Source organism: Moschus berezovskii, chromosome 17 (assembly GCF_049115385.1).
Source record: "Moschus berezovskii isolate FMDL1 chromosome 17, NW_MosBer_1.0, whole genome shotgun sequence".
Classification (NCBI taxonomy): domain Eukaryota; kingdom Metazoa; phylum Chordata; class Mammalia; order Artiodactyla; family Moschidae; genus Moschus; species Moschus berezovskii.
In genome coordinates, this window is record NC_142476.1 from 31,705,496 (window position 1) to 31,717,538 (window position 12,043).

At 36.7% G+C, this 12,043-nt stretch overlaps 1 protein-coding gene across 4 annotated transcripts in view; it reads left to right on the forward strand.

Annotated features, from left to right (window-relative positions):
• The window catches only part of ABL2 (ABL proto-oncogene 2, non-receptor tyrosine kinase), a 104,361-nt gene that overhangs the window by 65,781 nt on the left and 26,537 nt on the right, over nucleotides 1-12,043 (forward strand). For 2 of the 4 annotated variants that reach the window (XM_055419179.2, XM_055419181.2), the window contains exon 2: nucleotides 11,364-11,426. In XM_055419179.2, coding sequence (XP_055275154.2) covers nucleotides 11,364-11,426 — 63 coding nt within the window. Of the gene's footprint in view, nucleotides 1-4,704; nucleotides 8,123-11,363; nucleotides 11,427-12,043 lie in introns of those variants that run through there. The other 2 variants (XM_055419180.2, XM_055419182.2) reach the window with 2 other exon arrangements.

The following is a 12,043-nucleotide window of genomic DNA, read 5'->3' on the forward strand; positions in this document are numbered from 1 at the left end:
GGCCACCTCATGCGACGAGTTGACTCACTGGAAAAGACTCTTATGCTACGAAAGGTTGGGGGCGGAAGAAGACGGGGACGACAGAGAATGAGATGGCTGGATGGCATCACCGACTCTGTGGACATGAGTTTGAGTGTACTCCGGGAGTTGGTGATGGACAGGGAGGCCTGGCATGCTGTGATTCATGGGGTCGCAAAGAGTCGGACACGACTGAGCTGAACTGAATTGAATCTCATTTAAGGATGCTGTAGAGTACTTGCCATTATTTTCCTGTTTTACAAGTGAAATTTGTAAGGTATTTAACTTAATGAAGGACACCTCACTTTTTAACTGGCAGAGCACAAGGTTTCTTAATACAGAGTCTGAAGTCTTGGGTTTAAAAAACACAAAGCTTGTTAACATTAGGGATTGTAGTCTTCTTGTAATCAGAGACCAATATTTATTCCTAAAGACTTGACATCACAAAAGGAAAGGTAAAGATGGGAGTGCTGAGAGTAAAGTAGTATAGTGTGAAATTGATGCTTTTTCTTCTTAGAATACTAGTTAGCGGCTCTGTTGGGAGTTTGAGGGTTAATAATAGGCACGATATGGCCACTTTAGAGATCATCTAGTTTTTATGTAGCTTTGTTTCCTTATCTCAATAATAATGGAATTGAACGTATTTTAAGGACTGCCATTAGATCCTGAAATTAGTGAAAGTACCCCTGTCTTAAAAGGGGAAAAAGTGGAAGCAGTGAGATTTTATTTTCTTGGGCTCCAAAATCGCTATGGATGGTGCCATGAAATTTAAAAGATGCTTGTTCCTTGAAAGGCAAGCTATGACAAACCGAGACAGTGTATTAAAAAGCAGAGACATCACTTTACCAACAAAGGTCCAGCTAGTCAAAGCTATGATTTTTCCAGTTTTCATGTATGGATGAAATTGAGAATTGGATCATAAAGAAGGCCGAGTGCTGAAGAATTGATGTTTTTGAATTATGATGCTGGAGAAGACTCTTGAGAGTCCGTTGGACAGCACGGAGATCAAGCCAGTCAATCGTAAAGGAAATCAACCCTGAATATTCACTGAAAGGACTGATGCCAAAGCTCATTTAACCTACTTACATGATTATATTTGAAATGAGTTGCCTGTAGCTGGATCATATATCTGTGTTTAGGCTGTTGTCATATAATGTAATTATTAATATGTGGATTTAGGTCTGCCGTTTTTATTTTTTTCTGTTTGTTCCTCTGTTTCCCTTTTCTTGCCCTCTTGGATTATTAACACTTTTTTTTTAGTTTTGATCTGTTGTGTTTTTGGCTATATCTCTTTGTATAGGTTTTCTAGTGGTTGCTGTATGGATTTCAGTATACATACTGGACTTTTCACACTCAGATTCATCATTTTACCACCTCAAGTAAAATATGGAAGCCATTAAAATGTGGAAGTCACACAGTTTTCTCTTCCCTCTTTATGTTACAGCTGTTATATTTACATGCATTGAAAAGTCCCTGCAGTGGTGTTAACATTTTTTGCTTCTAATCATCAAGCATATTTTAAAGAACTCAAGAAGAGTAGTCTATATACTGTTCACTATTTTCGTTTCTCTTTATTTATTCCTAATGAATAGTTTCCTTCTGGTATTTCCGTTCTGTTTGAAGAGCTTCCTTTAACAGTTCTTTTAGAGGATGTCTGCTGGTCACGAGTTCTTCCCTTCAACTAAGTCTTTATTTCATCTTAATTTCTGAATATTATCTGTGATTATGGAATTTTGGGGTGACAGCTTTCTTCTCTCAGCACTTGAGATAATGTTTTTTCATTTCTTTTTAGCCTTCAGGGTTTTAAATTCAAAGTTGTCAGTATTCCAGTTCTCTTGTAAGTGTGATCCTGCAGTGAGGTAGTGAAACTCCCCACCTTACCTCTTGCATTTGTCTCTTACCGGACTTTACTTCTGGCCTAGCACCTGATGTATCCTACCTAGTAGATACTTTGTACATCATAGCCACTCAATAAATAATTAACTGGATGAATGAAGTTCAGTTCAGTTCAGTCGCTCAGTCGTGTCCGACTCTCCGCGACCCCATGAATCACAGCACGCCAGGCCTCCCTGTCCATCACCAACTCCCGGAGTACACTCAAACTCATGTCCACAGAGTCGGTGATGCCATCCAGCCATCTCATTCTCCATCGTCCCCTTCTCCTCCCGCCCCCAACCTTTCCCAGCATCAGAGTCTTTTCCAGTGAGTCAGCTCGTCGCCTGAGGTGGCCAAAGTATTGCAGTTTCAGCTTTAGCATCAGTCCCTCCAATGAACATCCAGGATTGATCTCCTCTAGAATGGACTGGTTGGATCTCCTTGCAGTCCAAGGGACTCTCAAGAGTATTCTCCAACACCACAGTTCAAAAGCATCGATTCTTCGGTGATCAGCTTTCTTCACAGTCCAACTCTCACATCCATACATGACCACGGGAAAATCCATAGCCTTGACTAGACGGACCTTGGTTGGCAAAGTAATGTCTCTGCTTTTTAATATACTATCAAGGTTGGTCATAACTTTCCTTCCAAGGAGCAAGCGTCTTTTAATTTCATGGCTGCAATCAGCATCTGCAGTGATTTTGGAGCCCAAAAAAATAAAGTCTGACACTGTTTCCACTGTTTTTCCATCTATTTCCCATGAAGTGAAACATGATATAAATTAAAAGAACTAATATTTTAATAATAAGTGTGGATGTAGAGTGGGTAGTGTGTTATTGTTTGTTTATATATAGTTCTCAGATTTCCAGTGAGTATATATCACTTTTATAAACTGAAAACAATTTAGAAAGAACACATCATACTAATAACTTTGTTGCGTTTAGTCTTGGCTTTCATTTATCATTTTTTGGTGATTATTTTTTCATGCACACTTTCATTTTATTTGTTCTCTAAAATGTTAAAGGTGGTATTAGATGGCTTAGGTTATTAAAAACAGCATAGAATGAAAGAAGTTTTAAAAAAAATATTTTAGAGCGTCTTTTGTTAATTTTTATAGTTTTCTAACTTAGATGGCTGTTGTCATTTAAATTCATTCCCCACAGAGCTGTTTGCATATCCTTTCAGTGCCCTTAATGACCTGATGAACCTTGCCTAATTTTTACTGTGGGAGTTGTGTAGGCTTTTTCCTTTTCCTTTTTTCTTTGAGATGTGTGACTACAGACAAGCAATATTTAATGTAAGGGTTAATGTAAGCTCCTGAATGTCCTATCATTGTAGCTATTCTTTTGTTACCCACAAATAATAAATAGAAATTATTGTCTGAACAATAGTTGCTTTTGTAGAAAAGTGTTGAATTATTGAGAATTTTTTTTAGGGGTCCCTTATTCAGTGCTGTATAGTGCAATTTAGAGGGGGGTTGACATGCTTTAGCAAAATATATTTGTTGATTTGTATTTGTGTGCATAAGTTTATAACATAAATGGAGATGTCTGGTTGCTAATTAGGAACTCAACAACATAAATGGCACTGATTATTTATTTTACAACTTCACGAATGAACCACTTAATTGACATTTTTTTTCATGTTCATGATCCAGAATTTAAAAACATACTATTTATTCTCAGTTGTCCTCATTTAAGAGTGTGGCATTTGGCATGAAATATTATGCATCTGTACATAGGAAAAGAACTATTTCTATGTGCTACTGTGGAGTGATCTTACAGTTAAGTGAGAAGAGCAGAGTGGAGAAAGACTGAAATATCCTACTGTTTAAGAAGAAGGGTGGGGATGTGAGCATGTATCCATTTACATTAAAACAGTGTAAGAATAAAGCATATAAATTTAGGTTTCCTCTAAGGAAGGAGTGACTAGGATAAAGGGAAGGGTTCCTCATTCTGTAGATTCAGTTTGGGAACTGTGCAAATATTTTATGTAATGAAATAAAATGTATAAAGCAGAACTGAAAAATTGAAAATAAAATGAAGCAGATTAACTCATGTGGATATCCTTGTAGCAGCAGTTCTCAAAATTTGATTGTGTTCAACAAATCCCTCTGTTGACATTTGCATTGATGGTGCCAAAGCACTGTTGATAAAACTGCTTAGTCCTTAATGGAAATCAAGGTAGTGACATTAAACTGTACCTAGCCATCATTGCATTGTCACCGCCACACTCTCACTAAAAATTTCCTTGATGAATCAGTAAAAATGATTATGTTTATAAAAAATCTTGATTCTCAGCTACATGTCTTTTTAGTATTCTATGTGACAAAATGGAAAGTATACAGAAAGCACTTCTGTTGCTTACCAGAATGCTGTGGCTGTTTTTAGAGAGACCCATGTCCAGTTGTGCTGTGTTTCTAACTGAACTGCCTGCTTTTTTCTGGGAACACTGTTTTCACTTAAAAGATTGAATGACAAACCATTCAGAACTGGGATTTGGTAGACGTTTTCTCGAATGAAGTAAATTTGCTGTTTCAAAGAAAACAGATAGGAATTGTTGGAAATCGTAGAATTTGGGCTCTTAAACAATAATTAGAATTTTATAAAATTAGTAACAACCATTGTGATTGTGAGAACTTACCTGGTACTCAAAACTTTTGTGGTGAGATTGATGGTGATAGTAATGAACAGGATGTATCAAAGTTACATAATGGAATATGTCAACATTTATGGATATATTTCCAGATGATCAATCAGTTCAGTTCAGTTGCTCAGTCGTGTCCGGCATGAATCGCAGCATGCCAGGCCTCCCTGTCCATCACCAACTCCCGGAGTTTACCCAAACTCATGTCCATTGAGTCGGTGATGCCATCCAGCCATCTCATTCTCTGTTGTCCCCTTCTCCTCCTGCCCCCAATCCCTCCCAGCATCAGGGTCTTTTCCAATGAGTCAACTCTTTGCATGAGGTGGCCAAAGTATTGGAGTTTCAGCTTCAGCATCAGTCCCTTCAGTGAACACTGAGGACTGATCTCCTTTAGGATGGACTGGTTGGATCTCCTTGCAGTCCAAGGGACTCTCAAGAGTCTTCTCCAACACCACAGTTCAAAAGCATCAATTCTTCGGCCATCAGCTTTCTTCACAGTCCAACTCTTACATCCATACATGACCACTGGAAAAACCATAGCCTTGACTAGACGGACCTTTGTCGGCAAAGTAATGTCTCTGCTTTTTAATATGCTATCTAGGTTGGTCATAACTTTCCTTCCAGGGAGTAAGCGTCTTTTAATTTCATGGCTGCAATCACCATCTGCAGTGATTTTGGAGCCCCCCAAAATAAAGCCTGACCTGTTTCCCCATCTATTTCCCATGAAGTGATGGGACCAGATGCCCAACACATGATGTTAGAAAATGCAGAGTACAAGGTAGACTTATTTCAAGTACAAGATAAAACAATAAATTTTAGTTTGACAGATTATAAAAATTTTATCTATTTGGTTTCAGATTTCAGTATACAGTTAGCCTTTAAAGAACTACTATTTGTTGAGTTTTAGTATAGTATCAGAGAAGAATATCTATCATTATCTGAAAGATTGTTAAAATATCTTTTCCTTTTATGTCTCCATATCTGTGCACAGTTAGATTTTCATATACTTCAACATAAATAACATCACAGTGGGTCGAATGCAGAATGAAGGTTTATCCGTCTTGTTTTAAGACAGATATTAAAGATATTTGCAAAAAATGACATTGTTACTATTACCTCTTAATTATTTTCAAGAGTAGTTATTTTTAATAAAATGTTAACATGAATTTATTATTTTGAAATTAATATTACAATTTCTCAGTTTTAATTTCAAATATGGTAGATAATGATAGATACAACCTACATAACAAAGGTCTTTGGAGAGTCAATACTAATTTTTTATATAAGTTTTAAAGAAATATTTAATTGTAGCTGTGCTGGGTCTTTGCAGTGCACAGGCTCTGCCTTGCTGCTCATGGACTTTTCTCTAGTTGCGGCAAGCGGGAGCTACTCTCTAGTTGTGGTGCTTGGGCTTCTCATTGTGATGGCTGCTTCTGTGGCAGAACACAGGCCCTAGGGTATGCAGGCATCAGTGATTATGGCTCATGGGCTTAGTTGCTCCTCGACGTGGGATCTTCCTACACAGGTGTCGAACCCATGTCCCTGCATTGGCAGGTGGATTCTTGGCCACTGTACCATGAGGGAAGTCAAATATTTATTTTTTTACTTTAAAAACTTTAATTAGAAAATATGCATAGCATAAAATTTACCTTTTATACTATTTTAAGGTATACAGTTTAGTAGTCTTAAGTACATTCACAGTGTTACATAGCCACCGAAGTGCAGAACTAGATTTCCAGAGCTAGAATAGCTTCTACATATTTCATATAAGTGAGATTGTACAATATTTGTCCTTCTGTGTCTGACTTATTTCACTTAACATAATATTTTCAAGGCCCATCTATATTGTAGCATATATAAAAATTTTATTCCTTTTCATGGTTGAATAAATTCCACTGTGTGTACCATATTTTGTTTATTTGTTCATCCGCTGGACTCCTGGTTACAATATAGGAGGATTAAAAAATGTAACTATTCACTATTGATAATTTAAATAGCAGATTTACTGATTAAATAGTAAATCATATGGTATAGAATATAGATATCTATAGAACATGAATTATGGAGCATCTTTCCCTTTTATTTTTTGTAATTCAGGGAAGGAGAAATTCAACCTGGTATTTGAAATTCTGAGTCATTAATTTGAGGTAACCCGTTAGTCATTTAGCTCTTTAATTTCCTCATTATGTTAACAGTACTGGCTTCATAAAAGGTTAATTTCTTTGAGTGCATAAGCTTTGCTTTTTATAAAACTGTTAATTATTACCTACACCAGAGTCATTCTTTCTTTAAGCTTGCATTATAACTTTTGTGACATCTTTATTGAAGGCTGTATCAGTTTTACTATCAATAATTTAACCCTGTTACTTTTGTTGACCTGGAACCTAGCATAGTGGCTGGTACATAACGGGTGCTGCTGCTAAGTTGCTTCAGTTGTGTCCAACTCTGTGCGACCCCATAGACGGCAGCCCACCAGGCTCTCCCATCCCTGGGATTCTCCAGGCAAGAACACTGGAGTGGGTTGCCATGTCCTTCTCCAATGCATGAAAGTGAAAATTGAAAGTGAAGTTGCTCAGTCGTGTCCGACTCTTCGTTACCCCATGGACTGCAGCCTACCAGGCTCCTCCGTCCATGGGATTTTCCAGGCAAGAGTACTGGAGTGGGTTGCCATTGCCTTCTCTGACATAACAGCTCTTAACAAATATTTGTATAATAACAGACATTCTAGAATTATTTTTGTAAGTTATATCCCTAAAGTCATCCATCATTGGTAGATTTCGCTAGTTTCATTCTTATAAGGCTCTTGAGTTTTATTTAACTTTGTTCCTATATATTAACAAAGATTAGGCTTTTACTTTCAAACCTTTAAAGTTTTCAGTACTATCATGCCATGTTTTTAACCTTTATTAAGCAATAGAACCAAAATTTTACTGAAGGCCGTCATTTCCTGGCTTCTGTGCTTATGAATCAGATTGTAACTATTTCTTTAACTTTGGATTTGTGGTTTCTTGAACTACTTTAAGTGATGCAAAAGATGACTCTTGTTAGGCGTTTCCTCTCTTTTAATAGTGTATTTGGTGTTTTATTGTAAACACGTTTTCTCCAAGGAAACTTCTGTACTATCTCACTTTATCATCACCTAGGAATGAAATCCCATCTACATGCACTTTGTATATTTTATCATTTGTTACTCATGTGTGTTGGTTTTTACTTATTTAGTTTTTCAAAATGTTCCAGAGTTTTTGAAGCAACTCCATTCTGACTCAGTGTTTTGCTGATTACTAGACATTTCCCTTTAGGTCACTCTCCACCCACTTTGGACTTGTAAACGTTACCCTGCCGTTGGTTCCCTCTGGCCACTGAGTGCGTGAGTAAGTGCCACATGCATGTGGTATTACTTGTCAGAGAGTAGAATTCCAAGACTTCCTCTGTACCTGGAACAGTTAAACTTCCGTGCTTCTGGGCAGAGGAATGGTCTTTGGGACAGTTCTGCTTCCACCTCATTGTTATGGCAGAGATCAGGACGCATTGCTTTGCTGTCTATGCACTGAGACCTCAGAAACGGCTCTCCCCAGCTTGGCAGGTATGATAACAGGGGTTATCATTTGGGGGAGGGTAGATAACCATAGTAATCAAGCATGAATGAGATTCCAAAAGATTTGTGCTGCTATTGTTGTTAACATCTTTATTCTTGGCCAGTGAAGCTTCATGTGTTTTTTCCCTGGTAGGGCCTTAGTAATGAAAGAATAAATGAAGAAACGAATAATGTGTAGTATCTTTTAGTTTTCAGATACATTGGCTTGATACTGAGAACAATGGAATGATTTATCCAACCACCGTACATAGTTTTTAAAAGAAGTATTTAAAAGTATCAGCTTCCTTAGGGATTTGTCTGGTGGTTTAGTGGTTAGACTCCACACTTTTCACTTTCTTGGGCCCATCTGGGTTTAACTCTTGCTTGGGGAACTAAGATCCTTCAAGCCACGTGGCATGGCAAAAAAAAAAAAAAGGTATTAGATTTTAAGAATATGCAGTCAGACAGTAGAATTCTGGCAAGGTAAGTGTTCATAAAAATGCCTGGAAATGCCTGCTAAACTGAAATTTTTAAATTAATTTCTCCAATTAATAACTGAAAAATTTCTACTTAAACTGATAAAATTTATTGAATGACTAATTGGTGAAAGTGTTTTTAATAAAATTGAACATTAAATTTAGGAATTATCTGTGAATTTGAGTTTGAGTCTTGTTTAATCCTGATAATTTTCTGTACAAGCTGCTCGTTCTAGTTTTATCTTATTTTTATTGTATCCTACAGGCATATCAGTAGAAAAAAATGACCTTTTCTTAATAGTCAAAATGTATTTCTGCTGGGACCTATTTCTGGGTTCCATTTTCCATAAGTAAAAATTAGCGTCTTCTGTTGCCTCATCGTGAGTCCATGGTGTGCCTCCATAATAGTGATTAATGAAGGATAACTCTTTATCTAGGGTACCTTATATATAGTAGTCACTTAACATTGTTCAAAAATAAAACATTCCCAGCCTGCACACTTATATTTGGACGGATGCAATACATTTGAATCATCCAGGTTTGTCTGTCTTAAGCTGACAAGGAAAGGAGCATAGGCTGGATCTACTGGATAACACTGTGGCATTTACTTTCTATAGGCTCCCTTCCCCTTTTTGTCTTCATTCCTTAGCTTTTTTGCCTCCATTTAGCTCTTTAACTCCTTATGATTTAAAACATGTTTATTCTCAAGAAAATGTTAGGATGTTTCTTGTCTTTGGAAAATTCCCTCTTTTGTTTGGTGCTAGTGGGTAGGATGGTGTTTAAGTGGGTATCCTGTGCAGGCAGATTGTACAGGAAACTGACCCTTAGTTCTGTGACAACAAAAGAGTGAGTGGGAAGAAAGAAGAAAGGAAGGAAATAAGATCTTTTGACTTGACCAAAGGGACTGTAAAAACCAGAGATGGGAAGAAGGGGATTGGAGAATAAAAACGATTGTTTTCCAAGTTGTGGTTCTTTTTGTACTTTGGCCTCCAAAATGATTGTCTTTCTGTATTTATTATTTTGTATATTTGAGAAATGTACAGTATTGTTCGACATGTGTATATGTTTAAGTTTTCATAAGATAGTGCTGAAGGTCTCATTCTCTTTTTTTCCTTTTGTCACTTAACACGGCTTTAAGAGGCTGACTTGCCTTTAAAAATCCTCCTTTGAGTTTGATGGAGTTCTTCTCCAGTACAGATGAATCACATGTCATAGACATATCCTTGCATTTTGACAGTCTGTCATTCTACTGTCATCAGTGCAAAATCCAGTTTAAATGTGCTCATCCAATTTAAATGCTTTCTTTTCTCTGAAACTTTTCTGACTGCAGAGTTTTGTCTTCTGTCCTCTCAGTGTATACTCTGTAAGTATAGCAGAATGTGTGATTCATTTATTCAGTAAATTGTTTTTGAGAGCCTCTTATGTGCAGTAACTGTTCTGGGTGCTTGGAATTTATCAGTGTACAAAGCAGATAAAAATTACCTGTCCCCATAAAACTAATATTCTAGTGGGGTGGGATAATAGCTCACATGAATATGATGATAGACATGTAAATTGCATTTTGGGGGCTGATAAGATCAATGGAGAGAAATTAGTAAAAGAGACATAGGGGATGTGGAAGTGTTGTCAGGAACAGATGCATTTTAAAATAGGATGGTTAGAGAATGCCATACCAAGAGGGAAACATTTGAGTGAAGTGTCCTTCCTGTCAGTAGCTTAGGGAAGAATGTATTGGGCAGATGGAAAAGCCAGTACAAAGGTCCTGAGGTAGGAGTGTGCCTGTCTTGTTCAGGTAACAGCAGGGAGGCCAGTAGTCAGAATGAAGTAAAGTAGGGAAGGAAGAGTAGGAAGATGAATTGGGCAAAGGCCCTCGTAAGGACTTTAGCTTTTATTCTAAGATAGGGAGCCGTCAGAGTTTCAAGTTTGGTCATCCTAGTTTATTTCAGTGTATATAATACAGCTGTTCCTATTCACTATGATTATGTGCTTAAACAAGAAGCAAGATACCTGTTTCAAATTATCTTTTCAGGACATTTGGACATATCTTCAGGTTTGTTGTAACTTTCTTAATGTAAAATTATTTAATTAGCTGTGAAAATTAAAAAACATTCTTTTTAAGAGGAAGAAGGAATGTGAAGAAGTGAAATAAACTGTTAGGAAAGCATCTGACCTACAAGAGGAATTTCTGTCTATAGGATATAGACCGCTATGAAGCTGTTTAAAAAACATGGTTAATGCTGTTTTAAAACCTCATTGTTTCCTGTCACTTATATTTTTATGAAACTTAGTTATTCAGTCAAAATTACTGAACACATATTATGTGACTCTTGCTAGAAAAAAAGATAAAGTTCTTATGCCAAGAAGCATGTTGTAAAGTTGGGGAAATGAACATAAATTGAGGATAAAAATAAGAGGTATTAACTGTAGCAAGTGTAATGTATGTGAGACTTCCAAGGGGAGGTTACACTGAAGTTGTGTTTTTAAAATGAATAGAAGTCAGCCTGTCACAAAAAAGAAAAAAGAGGGACAAGTTCACATTCTGGGAAGATAGGACTATGTGAACAAAGGCAGAAAGGTAAGAAGCATCATGGTGTTTGTTCAAATTTAAAATTTAAGGCGTGGAATGAAGTGAAGTGAAGCTGGAGAAGTATTAATAGGTGGAGATCTGATTATAAGAGACCTTGAAGGCCTTGTTAAAAGAGATTTTTAGCTTGATGGTGAACTATTGAAGTATCTTAAGAAGAGTGACATGGTCAAATTTTTGTTTTAAATAGATCACTTTGCCAGCTGTTTGGAGGATGGATTTGAGGGAGACAAGACTGGAGGCAGTAGTCCAGGTGAGAGATGTTGGGAATTTGAACTAAGACATTGGCGGAGAGGAGGGAGTGGATTGGAAAATAAAACCACAGATTCAAGGGTTTTTCTTTTTCATATATGATAAAACCAAGTTTAAATTAAAATGAGTGGAAGAGAGGGAGACATACTAGAAAGGAATTGTTATATGACAGAGGCAGTTGCATAGTGGCAGAGTGCCACTAAAACCCATTTTTAGTGACTAAGAAAATTGCTGCTGAAAGAACAGTGTATTTTTGGTATGATTATCCTGAACTGTGAGAAGCAGGTGATCTTTAACTAACATGGTATAAGGATCACAAAGCCTTGAAGAAGAAACCAGGTCTTACAAGGCTTCAACCGTTATAGGTGATTAGAAATTCAATAAATCATGTCCATTGCTGGCAGTGTTTTCTAGAGCCCTAATTAAGTTACAGTATTTTATTAAAAATGTATGAAAAGAAAATAAGGAAAAATTGTTTTTTCATTAAAACAACTAACAGTGGAAAGCTATTACGTTATAGACTGTACATAGTAGTACAAAGGTATTTTGGGATGCCAAGAATATTTTGTATTAAACCAAAATACTTTTCTGTTTAGTAGATAATTTTAGGTTTTTTTT